Source organism: Carassius auratus, unplaced genomic scaffold (genome assembly GCF_003368295.1).
Source record: "Carassius auratus strain Wakin unplaced genomic scaffold, ASM336829v1 scaf_tig00029225, whole genome shotgun sequence".
Classification (NCBI taxonomy): Eukaryota; Metazoa; Chordata; class Actinopteri; order Cypriniformes; family Cyprinidae; genus Carassius; species Carassius auratus.
Window position 1 is genome coordinate 172,836 of NW_020525753.1, and position 19,459 is coordinate 192,294.

A 19,459-nucleotide genomic window follows, 5' to 3' on the forward strand; every position below is an offset into this window, starting at 1 on the left:
CACAGCCGCATGTTGCGTCACCCCCAGCTGTGTGGATTCATGAAATAAAGATCCCGATCCACTTCTGTCACATGAAACCACATGCTGTTTACGGTACTAGACGTGCAGAATATATAAATCAGAGCCGTTCTCATCGACAAACAAGCGCGTTTCTGTATCTTCTCGACTCCTGATACGGATTTAGACGGACTGAATCATCCTCCGCGGACTGTTTTGTCTGTCAAGGGAGCTAAATGTCGATTGAAAAACAAAGTGTGTCTGAGGAAAACCTTCAGGGTATGTCAAAACAGCTCAGGTTAATGTTCTTTTATGCATGATTCTACTCAAAACCACATCTATAATAGCAATATATATAATGTCCGTGATTAGACGATGATCGTTCATGCCATGCATCAAATTCCTGTTTCACATAAAAATGTAATGTGGCTTGTTAATATCTAACGTCATATTATGTGGTAAGAAGAAGCAGGTGTGTGCAAAAAACAGAGTATTGACCTGTTTTTATACAGTCTATGGTATTGACGCATGTGGTTTGCAATAATAAACATGGAAGCTACACGACGTGCGATTTGTGAATGAATCATTCCTCCGAGCCGGATCTCTTGAATGATTCATTCAGGAATCGAACTGAACCGTTCTCGATTCGGCAACTTGCGGACGGACTGAACAGAGAACACGGCGTCTTTTATTTATGTTTTATTATTATTAATATTATTTTATATATATATATATATATATATATATATATATATATATATATATATATATATATATATATATATATATATCATATCCTGATAAGAATTAACAACCGAATCTGATATTTTCCGGATGACATAATGATTTGACTTGATTGGACAGTGTTTTGCCAAACACGAAATAGTTTTTTTTTTTTTTTTTAAATCGAAATAAACTTATTAGTATAACGTACACAAAAAATATAAATTAAAAAATACCTTAAAAATGTATAAATATGTCATCACGGAATAGCGCAAAGAATCACTAAACCAGTGTAACCGGTTCTTTAAAACGAACCGTCTTAAAGAACCGATTCACAGAAAGGAGTCTCCATCACTACTTCAGAGAGGTGGGGTTTACACAGCCTAATTTCATTGGATGTTGAATGAAAACATGATTTGACATCATGAGCTATTTTTAGCCAGAGCTGTGTTTATTTTCCTCTGACTGCTGGCTTGACTCTCAAGTGCTGGCATGTTCTCTTTTTTTTCTGGATATTCTGGTCGCTGTGTCATGATTACTGATTCATGCCCAGCCCAGTTTTCAATGTCGTGTAGATAAAATATTCATAAGTTATGGCATGCGATGCTTGCAATACATTGCCTCTTAAGAAAGCCAACAATGGGTGAGGAGTGCAGAAGATTAAGTGTACTAAACAGGAACATTTGCAGGCAGTGTTATGTATACTTAAATATATAAATACAAATAATGCAGCTGCCATGACATTGTCAGAATTATGACCCGGGCTTTAAAAAATATATATAACATTTTTAACATTTATATTATAAAGAACTTCCAAAAATAGGCTTAAAACTACAGCAATTAAATCTTAATGCAGCACTTAAAACCTAGGTGTTATTTGGTTTTGCTGCAGGTTCCTGGGTGGAGCTGCATTTTAATAATGGAGGTGGCAGCACTCCTAAAGGAGCTTCTGAGGAACAGTCTGCCAGCACCGCCCCAAGCGGAGACCTGGAGAAGATGCTGATGGATGCTCAGCACGAGTCGGGCAGGAGCAGCTCCAGAGGAAGCCTGCCATGTGACAGGTCAGTACAAGCAGACTTTCATTTAGTGCACAATGTTAGTTTGCTAGCATGTTATAATAAATCTTAAAATCATTTTCTCACCAGTCCTCCAAGATCGCACTTGCGCAGAGGCTCTGAGGTCCACAGCTCTGGAGGAAAGAACAGCTCACAGGTAGATATTAGCAATACATTTAACCTCGTCATGACTTGTACTACTGCTTTCCTGTAAGTAGATGAATTCTTTATAAAGTATGATTCAAGATCCCTATGGTTAATAAATGTAGAATCACCAGGGAACATAAAATAGCGTTTTTGTTTTGTTTAGTTTTTTTTTCAGTTCTGAAAAAGAAAATCATGTTAAATCAATATTGATAGGTACAATTTATATTTAATAATAAAATAATAATAATAATATTAAATATAAAATATGCATTTTTATGGCTTTAAAACATTTCGAATCCACTTAGAATTTAAGTGCCTTTAACTACTTCGTACTGATATTTAGATGATTCAGTGTTTCCATGATGAAGAATAGACTAAAGGAAATTTAAAATAGTGGTTTCCTGGCCTAAAATAAAAGTTAAAACAGTCATGAAATAATCAATTAGAAAGATGTATTTTTTTATGGTTCTAAAATTTTGGACACACTTTTATTTATTATTAAGAGTTTTTAAACCTACTAGTATTAAATGATTAATATTAAATTTGATACAGTGCACTTACTGTACATTCATACATGTTTTTACATTTTCTTTATCTTACAAAAAAAACACTGCATTTAATTATTTAATTAATATGATTACACTCTTGACCCATCTTTAAACCTACCATACCACAAAACCTGTCCCTAACCTTAATCATTACCTTATCCCACTTAAATAGCAGCAAAGGTGCAATAAAGCGTGAACACACTAAGTGCACTGCTCTCAACAGTTTATGTTTTAACAGAAGTACAGGGTATTTAAAAACAACCAAAATGTATTTATTTATGCATGTATGCATGTATTATATATATATATATAATTTTTTTTTTTTTTTTTTTTTAAGTCATGGTTATTTATTAGTCAAAATCACTTAAGATCAGTGTAATTATCTGGCTGGCAAATAAAATAAACAACAAGAAACAGGAAAGTCTTCTGTTAGTTTGTCTAATTTAGTTGTGGTTTGGTTTAAGTCAGAGGAAGACTATTTGGAGAGGAGAAAAGAGGTGGAGATCCTGATGAAGAAAAATGCAGACTGGATCTGGGACTGGTCGAGTCGACCGGAAAACCTGCCGCCCAAGTACCTAAACCTCGAGAAAACATATGGTTTAATATTCTTAATAAACCAGTTTGGCATGAAAAGCATCTTATATTAATAATGAGTACGATCAAGCAGATGAGAGTAAATGATGTGTTTGTAGGGAGTTTGTGCTGAGACACCCGAAGCGTTCCAGCACCCTCAGCATGAGGAACACCAGTGTGATGAAGAAGGGAGGAATCTTCTCCGCAGAATTCCTCAAGGTTTTCCTGCCCTCTCTTGTTCTTTCGCACATCCTTGCTGTGGGTCTCGGGTGAGTCAATTAAACAAACAAACAAACAAACCAGTAACTTGTGTAATAGAAAATTTAGACATATTAAGACACATGAATTAAGTTTACATTTTTTATTTTATTTCAGTTTTTTTTATTTTGACCTTGAATGAAAATAGATATGGCAACTAGCTGAAATAAAATACTTTTAATTTGATTTCAATTAATGGCAATATTTATGGTTTTAGTTAAGGTTAACAATAATAACCCTGATTGTTTTGGCAGCTAACTGATAGTTAAAGTACAAAAATGACAAAAATTGTACACAAGTAAAATAAAATGATTTATATATATATATATATATATATATATATATATATATATATATATAATAGTAAATATTAATATACTATTAAATATACTTTATAGATGTCTAAAATAACTACATGGTCAGGTCATATTAATTGTGCCTGTCAAACAAAAAATAAATAAAATTAAATAAAAAATCCATGACTTAGAGCCATATCCAGGGAATATAATATTTTAAGGAGCTGTGGGTGGTTTCTATCGACTTGGGCCAATAAACAATCACCCAAAACATCAAAGGCACACCCTAGCAACCACAAAGCAATAAGCTAAATTTTTTTCAGAAATTCAATTGTCAAGTGTAATTGTTTGATCTTAAACATTAGATTTGTCAACATTGATTTCAAAATCCTAGATATGGATCTTTTTATAGTGACAAATCCAGGGTTATTTTTGATCGTTCTGCATGCTAGCGCTCCACAGGGGTTAGCATGACTTAGCAGTTTTCTGCTGATGGCTCTCAGCTCTGCTGATGCAAGAACAAGTCCACTGATTTACAACTGCTTTCAAAGCTGCCGAGAATGGAGAAACCTGGAGGAGAAAGCTGAAAGTGCATCTAATGCATGTTATAGGACCGATCCTAAAATGACCACCAAGGCCACATCTGATTAATAATAATTTTGTCTTTTCAGGGTGTACATCGGAAGGCGCATTACTACTTCTGGCACCTTCTGAGGGAGCAGGAGAGACAAGAAACAAGACAAATCTCATATATGCACATCCACCATTTTCAGCTGCTTTGTCGTGAATCAGCGCTTGTGTAGACGCAGATAGGACGAGGTCACGTTTGACGTTTCATTTCACTGCCTCGCTTCCCCCTTGTGTATTCCACTGGCCTTTCCCATAATGCCTGTCCATTCCAGGGCTATCGGCACGGGGAAGGCCATGCTAGACTTATATGGGCACGTCAGATAGACTAAGATGTCATGCATCCTCTTCATTTTGTATTTACTCATACCAAGACTACTGAGAATATAATGAGAGGATCATGAAATAAGGGATGAGAGAGGGGAAATTAAAGTGCGGGTTCTCCAGTGTAACTGCAGACTGTGAATTGGGAAGAGATTTAACCATATCAAAACAGGGATTGTATGTATATCTTACGGTATATCTCAACATTTGATGATATAACAATATAGGACTTGTTTTACCTTGTCACCATTTCTATGTATCTTGAGGTAGTTTCTGCATTTATGACGTTTCAGACACCAAAAACAGACTTTTGCTTTGGGAATCAAGCTGTTCACAGTATTATACAATTTAAGCAATGGTCTTTACAGCCAAAACGTGGAGTACCATATCAACACTTTTCTGAATGTTATTGAAATCTCTAATGTCCAATATAAGCTGAGAAATTGTTGAATCAAGTTCCTCACCTGAACTGAGATCACAGATGTTCTTTGTCTTTCTGAAGGGTCCGGGTTTCAGCCCAGAGATTGCCTTAAATAAAACTGTTAATGAATCAGGCAAGGAGTTCAAGGGAAATTGTGTAAATCTGTGCATGTTTTGTAGTGTTTAAGAAATGTATTCAGTGTGTGTGTAAATTTCACAGTGGTTTTGTATCAATAAATAAATGTCTGCCAACTGTAACATCTCTCCTGGATTCTGTCTTCATGTTACAGGATACTTGTGTACATATTTTCAAAATATATACTGTATGTGGGTATATCTATATACCCACATTATGTAAACAAAAACTTGTTTTGGGTGCGATTAATTGTTTCACAGCACCAATTTTTTTATATTGGAATAATATTTCAAAATATTAACTGCATATTTGATCAAACAAACTCAAATACTCATACAGACTTCTTTCAAAAAAAGTTTTCTTAGTTTATCATTACATATAGACACATACTTAAATAGAAGGCAATGTATAAACCGTATTTACGGCACAATAAAAAAAAAATGTGACCCAGGACCACAAAACCAGTCTTAAGTCACTGGAGTTACTTGTAGGGGTCAAATTGAATGGGATAACGACAAAAATCATTAGCATATTAAGTAAAGATCATGTTCCATGAAGATATTTTGTAAATTTCCTACCGTTAATATATCAAAACCTAATTTTTTATCAGTAATATGCATTGCTAAGCACTTCATTTGTTCAACTCCAAAGGTGAATTTCTCAGTATTTTGGATTTTTTTGCACCCTCAGATTCCAGATTTTCAAATAAAGTTGTATCTCGGCAAAATACAGTCTTCAGAAACAACCCATACATCAATGGAAAACTTATTGATTCAGCTTTCAGATGATGTATAAATCTCAATTTAGAGAAATTTACCCTTATGGCTGGTTTTGTGGTTCAGGGTCACATATATACTACTTCTCCATTCCAAAAACCAAATTTGCTAAGGTCACCTGAAATCGTTTGAAGAAGTGTTGGGCAGGGTGTCGATTCAGATAAACACAATTAAAATTTTATTTAACTTTGGTCAAAAATAATCAAACAAGTGTACACTTTCACAATGTTAGCATCATCATCATTTAACAAGGAACAAGGTCTGGGAGTACGTATCCGACCTGTCAGTTCCCAGATTTAAAGAGCGTCACAATCAGCTAGAACAACAACAACTTTGTATTTGTCAACCGTTAAGTTACGTTTGTCATTTTGACATCATTTTTGCAGCCGCATGTCAAAATTCAGCAGCGCACAAACTGTATGTTGTCAAAGGTTTCTTTAAACCTCATTCTGATGTGGTTTTGATTTGAGTGTTTCGCGACAGTCGTCACCGACATCTCGTATATTAGTGTCCAAATACTAAGCCTCACAAACCGTAGCAGCACATGAACAGACAAATGGAGTGCTAAAATAAAAAAATAATGCATGTCAAAGGTAGCTGGGCATCATATGGGCGACAGGTTTTTGAGATCATGTAGTCCTCAAGGTTACCGGTTGAGGACTGTTATAGGACTAACAGACAGACTTAAGGCGGTAGAATCCCTTTACGAAGTAAAAAAAAACAAAACAAAAAACAAATACGTAAAATGAAAACTCTTAAGTGAAATAGACAGCAATACTGATGCATTTCATGGCCAATGTCCTCAATCAAACAGTGCAACTGCAAATTCAAGTAGTACAATATGGAGATTTGCTTCCCAGCTGAACATTATGAGGGAATTGTGTTTTCAGACTTTTTTTTTTTTTTTTTTTGACTCAGCCGACCTACAAGCTAATGTTGCATTCATAAAGTTAAAAAAAAAAAAAAAATTTGGGCCAATTTGTTTTCGTCGAAAGTCATTTCAATCACCAATTTTTTTTTATTTTTTTATGGTAATCCCCAATAATGCTGCAGATTTGGGTTTGGCAGGATGATTTCACATTTTACCCACTTGCGCTCCAGATCTACATATGCAGATTACATGCAAATACAGAACGTAAAAATCATACATACCTGCTCATAACGTGAAAACGCTTTCTCTTTGTAGTTACGTTACTTTTATTAAGTGGTTCGACACCAGATGGTGTGATATATAGATACAGTCAGTGAGTAGATATTATTATGCATGAGAAAACAAGAAAAAAAGTATAAAATCAAAACAGAACAAAAATAAAACCGAAAGAAACGAACAAAATAAACCTGACCAAAATGGAGACCTGTTTTAAGTGCTTAAAAAAGGTAGAACATGAAGGCCTGAGAGTCGGCCCAGAGGAAGGAATGTTAACGGGCATTAAACAAGCGCTCATGAAGGCCTGAATTTCGAACAGCGAGTATACATACGACTGACAGCGAGACGTTACTCATCCTGGTGCGCTTCCGTACTTTTGGTCATCAGATCAAAAAAACGTTAGGCTCAGCTGAAAGACAAATACATGTATGACTTTTGTGAATGCTGATTGATGTCTGTTCCTTTACTGGAGGGTTGTTGATATCAGCCTTTCCTTATTCATTTTAGTTTGGGAACATCGTGAATTACTGATATATAGTCCGTCTCTCAGCTCACTGCTTAAGTTGAAGTGCTTTGCTTCATTGTCAGGTTGATAACTGGGCCATATTTCTCTTACAGATTTAACTACTAGGCTTATCATTGCAAAGTACGAGATTTCTTGAGCGTCCTCCAACCTGTGCGGGGGGAACGGGGAGGAAGGGATGTTTCGTTTTCTTGATTATTGTTTCTTCTTGATTTTTAAATCACTCTCTCTCTTTTTTAATTCATTTTGTCCTGGAATATATACAGGTTGTTGGTGGCGGCCACAGCTATGACGTTCTCTTTCGGGTGCCAGGCGGTGTGTAGGATCTTCTTGTTGAAGTCCAGGCTGTCCACGCTGATTTCGTCTTTCTTCCGTTTGCCTCCGGTGCAGACCTTGCGGGGTTTGAGAATGGCACGGGGTTTACTGTTCTCCCTCGATGCCTCCAGTGTGATGTCCCTGCGCGTGTTCCTGTCAAACATCCTGAAGAAATTGTTGTAGGAACCCGTCATAATGGCACTGAGGAGGATGGAATTGCAGGGGCCGATGAGATGAAAAAAAAAAAAAAAAAATGATGTCAATTTTTTTTTTTTTTTGCACCAACGTTTTCAATTACATTCAAGCAAACTGTGATGCATTTAAGCTATTTTTTTCCTATCTGCATAATAGGTTGCAAACCGTTTTTAGATATTTTTTGTTTGTATCTCAAGTATAGATGCAGGATCAGAAATCTGATTCCCAGGTAGTACTTATTTTATTTTGATTCAGCTTAAAAAACCTGATTCAGTGATTCTTTCAATCACATCATTTGTGTTCAAGTACCACTTCATCAATACCAAATCAGAAATAAAATCCTGTTATCATATAGGATAAACATTAAAGTAAACATTACAATTGTTCACTTTTAAATCTTATAAAGATTTTAATAAAAGCTGAATCAAACACTCAGCAAGTTGCATTCGGGTCAATTCTGGCTGAAATGTACACCTGGTGTAGGTGTGTGCATCTACCTTCGGCCCAAGTTAGTTTCGTCACAGGTGGGCTGCTGCTAGCACTAGATTAAGGAAATCAGCCGCTAAAGAAAAAGTTTTGACTCTAATCTTGACATAAATCTATAGTGTGCGTGTGCGTGATAATGTGATGTTCTTCTATTGTCTAAAAAAGCTTTTAGGTGCGTCATTGGCAGCGCCACCCTCTGGTTACATTAACACGTTAGCACCACATCAGCCTTGAAAACATGGAGAATTATCGTAAAAAAACGATATATATATATATATATATATATATAATAAATTCACAGCATATTCGATATTCTATTATTAAATCAACTAATCAAATATTTGAAAATAGTGATTCCAACTATGTGTGTGTGTGTACACACATACACACGCACATAAAATATATATATAAAAAAAGGTAATGTAATATTTTGCCAGAATGTTTAACTTCCAAACACTGGTATAACATACAATTTTATTATATTATTAATTATATATTAATTTCTAATTATTTTGCCATAATGTTTTTTCTTAAAACAATTTCTCTCTATATAAGATAACTAAAAATACATATACATTTTAAAAGTACTTGGAACCCGGGAGGGTAAAATTCAGTGTGAACTCAGAATCCATCGTTATTAAATACGGATCCGCACCTGTCTGAACCGTTCCAACAGCACTCAAACTTGTCGAAAATGCAGTCGTTCTCGTAGAGAGAGCACAACTTGCTACGTAGGTACTCGTGTACCTAAAACAGAGGAACACAACAAATGTGAATCAGCAACAAAAACTAACAAAGAAGTGGTCGTATCATTAGCAAAATGATATTTAAGCAGCGTGTGTAACTTTGGGGAGGTGCCGGCAGTATTTGAAGAATGTATTAATTGAAGACGTGAAACACCATGTTCTGAAAACATGACCGTACACGCTCTGGAATGTCAGCTATTGCAATAAGATCTCTACTGTACCTGGTAGGTCTCTACGGGCCGGTTCTCCATATTCAGGTCCCAAACCTTAACAGAGAGGTAATCGCGGGTCATCATGTATCGACCGCTGTGGCTGAACTTGACGTCAGATATGGAGGAGATGATTTCTGAGAAGAACGACCGGCTGCTGGGATCTTCTGGCTCCTCAAAAACTTAGGACAAACAAAAAAAAAAAAAACACATTTGATGACATTTCAGACTTGCAGCAGAAACATTAACAGCTGTTTGAGTAAAAAAAAAAGAAAGAAAGAAAAAAAAAAAGAATAATACCAGTAGTTTGGGTCAGAAAGATTTTTTTTTTTTTTTTAAACAAATGGATACTTTTGCTCAAAAGTGACTGTAAAATCTTTATACTCTCTTCAATATTGATATGAAATGTCCTTTTGTCGCAAAACAGCATATTACAATGATTTCTGAAGGATCATATGACACTTGAGACTGGAGTAATAATACTGAAAATTCAAACGTTTTGCTTTACACGACAGAAAGATAGAAAAAAAAGCATTTTAAAAATATAAAAATAAATGCATGAATTTCTTTTCTCTTTTTTTTTTTAAATACAACCTTTTTTTTGTGAATATAATTTTAAATTTTTTTTTTTTCTTTTTAAAGCAAATAATACTCTTTGTGAGCACAAGTGCCTTCTACCAGGTGGTTGAGGAGATGCCCCCTAAAAAAAATTTTTGAAAAAAAAAAGAGCTTTGAGTGTTTAGAAAATTATTGTTTCCAAAAAGATCTGACCCCAAGCTTTTGAACAGTGGTGCGTGTATATATCCCACAATGCATTTGACTTGATCTTCCTATATTTAGTGTGACCAATGGACCAGAAATGAACCCTATCAAAAAGAGCAGACTGCCAAATGCCAAAATGTGTATTCTAGAATAAATCATAACGTCACTTCTCCTTTTTGTAAAGAACATAATACTTGGTAAAATAACACAAATAAAGGATTTAATTGCATATATACACACTAACAGTTAACAAACTAAAATAAAATGCTGGATATATAATGCTAACAGTCCATTCATTCCATCCAAACACTTCAGTTTTATGCACTCGTGTTCTGTTTTGTAGCTAGCAGATCTGACAGGAAGTAAATGGCGAGAGTTTGCTTTTTTGGTCTGGAGTAAACGGAGTGCTCGATTAATTACATAATCCAGTTATTACATAACACAAGGCCATGCTGACATTAAACAGTGGATGGCAAAAACCGACAAAAGGAGAACTTTCCACTGCCTCTTAGTGAGAGAGTCTGATCGGGTTTTAGGAGAAAAGGACAGTGTGTCAGGGAACATTCCCACGTAAAGGGTTCAGACTCACTATCTGATGGAAAATAAAGGGACGGAAGAATATAAAAGGGAAACAAAGAGGGGGGAAAAGACAAATGGAAAAAAAGATAGACTGGACTGACTCAAAATACTCACATTTGCTATGTCTATCACAGAGCGCGGCGGCCCTCATGTCACACAAGCGGATGGTTCCTTTACTACTGCTGTACACAAAGACATTACACTGGTGCGGGTGACACTCGGCCGCCGTTATCACCTCCGTCAGCTCCTCCATATTGGCTGGTTTTATATCTACAATGTCTGAGGAGGGAAACGGTAAAGGAAAGCAACAGAAATGACTTCAAACACACTTTTAAAGTCATTGAGCCGTGTCAGAGATGCAGGCCTCGGTCATTCCTTGGGGACTCGGTTTCTGAAGAAACGGTTGAAAAGGTCTTAATCCACACATACTAAAAATGTGTATGTTTTACAGTAAAATACAAATGATCAAGGGGACATACTGTATTGTGAACCTATTGGAGTCTAAATGATTAATATATTGGACCATATAGGCACAACTATATTACGTCATTTCACAAGCATAGAGAATACTTACAAGTCTTAAAAAGGTACATATAAAAATAAAGAAAACCAGGCATGTGGAATTTATAGTATAGACATTCATAGAAGACAAATTCAGATCAGGCACATTCAATAACAGAGAGGGGAAAAAAACGGATCGTCACTGATTTGGTAAAGGATACTAAAACTTCTATCTGTGATTTCTAAATGCCAGAGGTTTATTCTGAGGTCGTCTGCAGAAAGGTATGTTTCATAATCACTATTTACTGAAATGGAATTGATGTGATATGTATGTGCATTAGCAAATATTCTGCGTGGGCTTGCTTCCACCATCAAGTCCATCGGCATCAGCACAGGAACCTGCGAAACAACGAAATATTAAGCCAAGAAAAGGTACACATTGAAAAGAACATGACATATTTTCTTTAACTCCCCTCTCAAATTCTAAGTTAATATTTGCATACATAAACATATATTAGGGGTGTAACTTCACAAAAATAATGATTTGGTTCGATACAACACAGTGGTGTCACGATTCGGTATGTTTTCGATACAGCAAAAAAAAAAAGGGAGCTAGATACATTTCCTTGATTTTTACATCAAAGTATGATCTTTTATTATTTTACTTTGAACAATGATGGAGCTATACTTGGCCCGTCTTCTTAGCAGCATATCAAACAAAAACCAAAACCAAATAAGTCCTTATAAAAAAAACTGAATGAAATATTGTAGTATAAGCTATAAACAAATATACAAGAAAAGCACAATTTTGTTTTTATATGGAACTCTGTGTTTTTACTCAATTTGTACGATTTCTTCAGAAAGATGAGTCTCTCCACGTTTTCTTCAGACAGCACAGATCCGCTTGATGTCACCTGCAGTGGAAAACACCCTCTTGCTAGAGACAGATGTTACAGGCACAGCCAGGTAACGCCGTGCCAACATGGCAAATTGAGGGTATAGTGCTTTTGGGCTTTCCACCATTTCAGTGGATCTGCATCCACTCCCTGAACAATTGCATCTCCCCCTTCGCCATTTTGACCACAGACTTTGAGATTGGCTCCTGGTCATGGGTCATGAACAGTCCTCCAAACAGCTCAGTCATGGTCAATTTCTTTTCTTGTGGAGGTAATGTTGAGGGCTCCATGTCCACTGTCTGAGTCTCTATGGAGGTGGCTCTGTGGTGCCTGTGGCTTGGCCCTGGAGAAATATAAAAAAAAAAAACTATAAAAATCTTACACTAGTAAAATAAAATGATCAGGTGTTAGAAATCAAGTGTAACCTTGTTTCTACAAAGACTGGGACTGACTGAAGAGTTGTGAGACAGATGCTAATACCCCATAGCATGGGACTCACTACAAAAGGTTAGTATTAATCACACATGGGAAGGTTATACACAGGAACATGGAATACCACAATACAGAACAGATTATAAAGAACACATCAAGGTGTACTCACAGTGTCAACGATATTGAAATAAAACATAAGAATGCAAATAATTAGATCAAAAATATAGTAAGCAGCAAAATATAAATAGTACCTGTTGTTCAGTGCTCAATCTCTGTGGTGAGAAGGTCAGAGTCTCAGGCCAGTGATAGAATCCAAGTGTAGCAATGACTTGAATCGTGGATCCAAAGCGGTGCTCTTGTGTAGGTAATCTTGCAGACCAGGTTCTGTATGTCTCTGCTGCAGGTCATTTCTGATAGCAGTTTTGCCATCTCTCACTGCTGTGCTGTCATCATCAGACAGTACCATTGATTTCAGGATCATCGTTTTCTTAGGCAGGACCATGGACGCAGATGGAGCGGACTCAGTTTTCAAAACTGTGATGACGTCATTTTTAAACAAAGTCACAAAGTCTTTAACAATTTTTCTTCAAAGCTTTGCCCGCCACTGCAGAATACACTGCTGTCTGCAGCTCAAGATATCTTTCAATCATATCGTATCATAAATTCCATTTAGCTGGTATATCTTGGATGAGTTTGTGAATAGGAAGCTGCAGCAACTCCTGCTTTGTCTTCAACACATGGGTCGCTGTTGTGCTTCTGTGAAAGAAGGTCACAATCTTTCTGATCTTTGCCAGGAGGCGAGAGATCTGCTGCACTGTCTTTGCTTTCTGAGACGCTAGATTAATGACATGGGCAAAGCATCCTATTTGTGGTGCGAGTCCAGCAGCTCCAACAGCATTAACAGCATTAACTATATTCCTGGCATTGTCAGCAGTCACATTAGCTCGTTCCAGCTTCCACATTTCCACTGCTTCTGTCATTCCTTTGGCCAAATCCTCACTTGTGTGACTCTAAAGGGGGAGTTTTCATCTCCCATTCAGCGGTAAGGTAATGTGCCGTTACAGTCAGGTAAGCTTTGTGTAGCCCTTGACGTCTAGCAGTCCGTTGTAAGAGCAAACACTGGTGCTTCGGCCAACTGGTTCTCTATTTGGGCTTTTGTTTTATTTTGTACAAAGCAGGAATCGTGAAGGAATAGTGTTATGGGGCTCAATTACAACAAAGATGCTGTTGGTAAGTTTTTGACTCCACTTAAGCATAAAAATACAATAATCCATTTGCAGATATTTAAGAAACATGATAAGTTAAACATACTTGTTTATCTGAAAAACAATGCTACAGTTATTCTTTCTTTGAAACTGTGCATTTCCGGGCTGGAATGTCAGTCTCTGTTATGGTTTGTGAAACCTGCCCACTGCCAGTTTACCCAATTGTATTTAGGCACCCCTGGTTGGGGTGTTCATCATTCATCATCAAGTGCGCTCATTCCTGCTGGTGTCGTCAATCTGGCAACCTGCATGTGTGTCAAGTCTTAGGGGGAGGGGCCGGGTGAAAAAAAACCCCTCTCCAATATTTTTTAATTTGGATTGCAATACCTAGTTCAACAACTCTGTAACAATCTTATATACAGCATCTTTAAGCATGTTCTTAAAACCCATGTTTTTCCACTACAGAGTAAGGTCTCATATCCTCGGCTATGTTTGCAGTGTGTGTGTTTCTAGTTTTCATCTAGTTCCAGTTATTGACACAATGGGGTGATTTCAGCATAAATGTGTTTGGCATGTTTGAAGTATTGCCGCTGATGTAGCTTAATGTCGTGTAGCAGATGCAACATACCATTGTTTTTTTTATCATCACCCTCATAACTTACGGGGAAACCAAAGTGGTCCCAAACAGCAGACCTGTTGGTTATTGGAGGATCCTCTATTTCTGGTTCTTGTAATTGCATATAACGTCTATCTATATTGCCAGTGAGCTAGGAATAGTGTTTTTCTTTGGGTGGTGGGCACTGAGAACATTACATTTTACACATTTTAATCTTTTTATTTTCCAAATATAATAGTATTAGACCGAATCGTTGGGTTTGTAGTGTGTACCGAACCGAAAGCCTTGTACCGAATGGTTCAATGCGAATACGTGTGACGTTACACCCATAATATAGATATAAATATATTAGTGCTGTCAAACGATTAATCGCATCCAATATAAAAGTTTTTATTTACATAATGTGGGTTATGCATATACAAAGACACCCATACAGTTTATATTTTGAAAATATTTAAATATAATTATATTAATATAAATACTATCATACATAAATATATTAATATATAATAAAAAAAAAAAATCTTAAATATACATGCGCGTGTATATAATAAATATAGACAGTGTACACACACATTATGTAAACAAAAACTTTTATTTTGGATGCAATTAATCGAGAATATCGTTTGACAGCACTAAATATGCATATAATATAACAACCAATATAAAACCTATAGAAGGTTGCGATTAAATTATGGCACACTACTGTATAGTTTTTCAAAAATGTACTTGTCTTGACTTGTCTGGAACGCGTCTCTTTCTCAGGTGCAGTCCTGCTCCACTGATAGCTGGGTTTATACTGCGCATTTACAACACATGGCATGTACTCTACAGACTACAGGTTCTGGAAACATCTGACTTTAAATCTTATTAAATATGTATTAACTAAAAACCTGTGCTTCACTGGCTGCCGCTCTCAACTCAAAATGTCATCTGAAGAGAAGCGGCAGGACTAACCCGTAGTGTTGTGATTCGGAACGGATCTCGCAGTCTTCCGTCTTCGTCTTTAAGATTATATCCATCTACTCGTTTGTCCCTTTCACTGATCTTCCATAGTTTGATGGTTTTATCTTTGTGAGGAAAAAAAAGCAGCAAGTCAGTAATAGAGAAATTGCACATCCAAAACTTGTTTCTAAAAAGAGGAAATTAAGCCAAAAAGCACCACATTTTCCTTTAATCAGAGCAAAATGTGTCATTTTCTGTCTAGGTAGGCAGCTCAAATAATTTTGAAACAGCTATAGATACACCACCATTCATACATTTTGAGATGGTAAGATTTTTGTTGTTGTTTTTGAAAGCCTCTAATTTTTAAAACAGAAATATTGCGACAAAAATAAATATTGCATTTTTTTAGGATTTTTTTTTTGATGAATGGACACTTTAAGGCAAAATCACAACAGAGTCTTCATACCGTTTGCAGAAAGGAGAAAGTGTGCAGCGTTCTGTTGCGGGAGCCATCTGATTTATTGATCTTCTCCTCGATTTCTAAACTTTTCAAGTAATCAAACTCAGGCTCGTGACTCTGAAAGGTGCTGTACACGTTGTATTCCCCTCTTGAGAGCAGGCGGTTTTTTACTCTGTGGACAGAAACATTGAACACTTACGTAAACGCATGGAATCACACTTCCTAAAAAAAAATGAATGCAGTAAAAATCTTGGTTGCATCACCTCCTGTTCTCGCTGAAATATGACAACTCTTCCCCCTTTGTCTCCTGTGGCTAATAACTCCCCCGAATAGTTAAATTCAACCGTTGAGATAATGTCCGCTGCATATCCGAAAGGAAGAAAGCAAGATAGACAATTATTACTTCATACATTAAACATGCACAGCTTTAAAAAAGAAGAAAGCTTTGACACCAACATTAACTTTCTAAATGAATGTTTTTGATTTATTGTGCAAGACTAATCATTGAATATCATGCCAAAGACAAATCACGTTTTTCTTTCATTAAATATCATTATTCATGACTCATCTTCCAATGCATGCTTAAGTTGAAATGTTTTAAGCTCAAACCATAGTTAAAACTAACCTATATCCTGAATCTGTCATACATTCAACATGCACGGCTTCAAAAAAGTAAAAAGACGCCAAAATTGTCCCTAAATGCATGTTCCTGGTCTTATTTTTGCAACACTGATCAATGCACGTTGTGCCAATATATGCAATATTAAAGTCTCATTCATACACATTTAAGTGTAGATGTTTTAACTGAAGTAAAATGGATCTATGCTACATGTGGGATCATTTCCTGCCGCTTCACCCCTTCTGATCTCTCTCGTTTGGGGAGGGGAGGGACACAGGGACAAACAGAAGCATGATTCAGTGTTCCTGAAACAGAACATTTAGCTCAATGGAGACAGGCTAGGCTTCATTTAGCTGAAGGATCACACGCCAAAAATACAGGACAAGAGATAATCAAAACCAAACTGAAAACAAATCTAATGACCGATTGGATTTCTTCACTGTGGATATATTGAGGAAACTCTTCATCAGGTGAAAAACGCTGATGAGTGATGAATTTAATCTGAGCAAACCGAATGAAAATGATTCAGTAGCTCCTTCGGTCTCAGTTCAGAGCTAGCTTTAGCTACAGGTTTGGTTTAAAAACGAGCATGAATTAAAAAAAAAAAAAAGATTGTTTTGACGAAGAGGAAAAAGACTCTGTTTTCAGTTTTATACAGAAACAGCACAGTTCACAGAACTTCTGTGTTGAGTACCATCAAAGCCAGTGTGAGAATATCATTTACACTCCCCTGTAACTGTGTTTTTTTTTTTTTTTTTTTTCATTTTTATTAATTCAAGAGTGTTTGGGATAACACAAAATAAATGTACCACTTTTACCACACAAGTCGTGGGCCTAGTGGTTAGAGATTTTGACTCCTAGCCCTAAGGTTGTGGGTTCGAGACTCGGACTGGCAACACCACACCTGAGGTGCCTAAAGAAACTAAACTAAAAGAAATCCAGAGTGGAAGGAATCAGCTAATGAGGAACAAACAGGTGCTGGTCTCGGTGTGTTATGGACCATCTGTGCATCATCTGATTAATCAATCTCTAGTCACACCAGTGACAGTAATCTGATGACTCACAAACATCACGAAACACAAGAACATGGGCCGGTCATATTTCAACATCAACACAAAGATTATTCAGCATACAGAAAAAAAAGGGCTTTACTGATGACAATCCTTTTAACATCCTGTTACGTTACATTACTGTTCAAGTCATCACCAATTAATGATAGGCAAATAAAATGCAACCAAATTATTTTTTTTTTTACTATTCTAATACATATTAGAATTTAGAATATTCGTTGACAGCCCTAATGCACATACAGTCTGACAACGGACTGCTTAAGACTAAGACTTTTGCACAGTAGTTTATGCATAAAGTATGTATAATTAGATTAAGATATATTAAATAAGTATAAAGTATACGTTAATATGTGTTAAGGCTTGATTTTTGCTGGAGAAAAACAGCTGTGGTGTGGATGAACGGTGAACGGAGCGAAAAACTTTACAGTAGATGAGAAACCGATTGCTCCCTCGTGACCTTTTTGTCAACTGTATTTATGACAAAAATATGCACAGATACTGCCGTTTTCATATGACATTTAAGCAGACTGACTGAGGCGATCGCAAATTTGTGTGCAGTTTACGAAGCCAAATATTTAAATCGATCGCTCAGACATTTAAGAGGCACCGAAATCTGCGTGCTGATTCGGTTTCGGTGCATACCGGTTCCAAGGGTACTGGTTCCATATTGGTACAGGTGCCATTGGTTTCGGTACCCAACCCTAAAGATGATAATATCACCAATAATAATATTAAGAGTTACAATTTAATGAATGCAAACTAATATGAACATACCATTTAAATATTTATCACCTTCTTAAATTACATAAACTTTTGTATTAATCAAAATTAAAAACAAGATTTTTTTTAATGAGTGCACATTAGATTGCACCAATTTCAACTGATATGTTGCTATATGACACAACAGACAAATATCTATACTATGGAAAACATAGCTAATATAATTATTATTATTGCTATTATTTATATGATTTTATACCAAACGGTTAGTTCCACATACCAAAAATCTAAATAAACAAAATATATCTTATAAATATTGATTTATCTTCTTACAGTAATGACTACTTAATTATGGGTTTAACGGTCATAAATACACAAATTTAAACATTTTTGGTCCTTAAAATAGACCTTCATTTTATTTCTGCAAAATATATGCACTATTCCCCCTCTTAATTTTGGAGTTTAAGGTGACCTGCCCTGGACATGTTTTTGTCAAATTCAATCTAGCGTAAAGAGTCATGGTCATCAACTATCCTGATTTTTCATCGTGTGATGTGCATCTGAAAATGACACAAGTACAGATAGAGAGGAAACACTCTGTACTGTATCACAACACAAACCAAGACAGCCGCAGCAGCAGCGGGGGAAGCGTAGGCAGGTACAGGACCATCTCGTAAATAAACCACAGCAAATATTAAGAATAACATCCACATCAGACATCAGCCACAACCTACAGCAACATAACATCAGCACCACCCAACCATCAAATTAGAGCATCCTACAGTAACCCAAACGACACGTTACATCACAGAGGAGTCCGTTAGCGCTAGGAAAAGCTCAAAAACAAGCGGAGAACCCAGTGTAAGAGGCAGACGGAGATACATGCACACATACCCATCCTGAAAGGTAGAGAGAGGCCATTATAGAACAGTTCCAGGCTGTTTCTGTCAGCAGCACACAGCAGCAGAGCAAGATTTAAGAGCCTGAGAGTATCTGCAGTATGGACGGCGCTGGCTGGTGGCGGGGGTGCCATGTTGGACAGGACAGACCGTGAGGGAATCCCTCCACACATGACACGACCCTTCATGTGAGATCCTGAAGGAATTTCGGCCTTATAAACATCCACATATAACTTAAACGGAGTTTGCACTGC

At 36.4% G+C, this 19,459-nt stretch overlaps 2 protein-coding genes across 2 annotated transcripts; one reads left to right on the forward strand and one right to left on the reverse strand.

Moving 5' to 3' along the window:
• The first annotated feature begins 35 nt into the window (after nt 1-35).
• LOC113079793 (BCL2/adenovirus E1B 19 kDa protein-interacting protein 3-like) lies at nt 36-7,162 on the forward strand. The gene is made up of 6 exons (XM_026252013.1): nt 36-276; nt 1,613-1,781; nt 1,866-1,932; nt 2,935-3,041; nt 3,163-3,312; nt 4,269-7,162. Exons 1-6 carry the CDS (start codon nt 234-236, stop codon nt 4,309-4,311), a joined length of 579 nt encoding a protein of 192 aa, XP_026107798.1. The 5' UTR covers nt 36-233; the 3' UTR covers nt 4,312-7,162.
• On the reverse strand, nt 6,042-16,059 carry LOC113079792 (serine/threonine-protein phosphatase 2A 55 kDa regulatory subunit B delta isoform-like). The gene is made up of 7 exons (XM_026252012.1): nt 15,904-16,059; nt 15,450-15,562; nt 11,565-11,742; nt 10,957-11,121; nt 9,514-9,683; nt 9,202-9,293; nt 6,042-8,066 (listed from the first exon to the last, which is right to left on the reverse strand). The coding sequence occupies exons 3-7, from the start codon at nt 11,728-11,730 to the stop codon at nt 7,787-7,789; spliced, it is 873 nt and encodes a 290-aa protein (XP_026107797.1). The 5' UTR covers nt 11,731-11,742; nt 15,450-15,562; nt 15,904-16,059; the 3' UTR covers nt 6,042-7,786.
• Nucleotides 16,060-19,459: the final 3,400 nt, after the last annotated feature.

What these genes read in the sequence shown, in the direction of transcription:
- LOC113079793 (XM_026252013.1), top strand. Translation starts at nt 234, where the DNA reads ATGTCGATTGAAAAACAAAGTGTGTCTGAGGAAAACCTTCAGG. An exon ending in GTCTGAGGAAAACCTTCAGG is followed by an intron (nt 277 to 1,612) that starts GTATGTCAAAAC and finishes GTTTTGCTGCAG; the next exon opens with GTTCCTGGGTGGAGCTGCAT. An exon ending in GGAAGCCTGCCATGTGACAG is followed by an intron (nt 1,782 to 1,865) that starts GTCAGTACAAGC and finishes TTTTCTCACCAG; the next exon opens with TCCTCCAAGATCGCACTTGC.
- LOC113079792 (XM_026252012.1), bottom strand. Translation starts at nt 11,730, where the DNA reads ATGCCGATGGACTTGATGGTGGAAGCAAGCCCACGCAGAATATTTGCT. An exon ending in CTGTGATAGACATAGCAAAT is followed by an intron (nt 9,684 to 10,956) that starts GTGAGTATTTTG and finishes GTTTGTCCTAAG; the next exon opens with TTTTTGAGGAGCCAGAAGAT. An exon ending in GGCCCGTAGAGACCTACCAG is followed by an intron (nt 9,294 to 9,513) that starts GTACAGTAGAGA and finishes CCTCTGTTTTAG; the next exon opens with GTACACGAGTACCTACGTAG.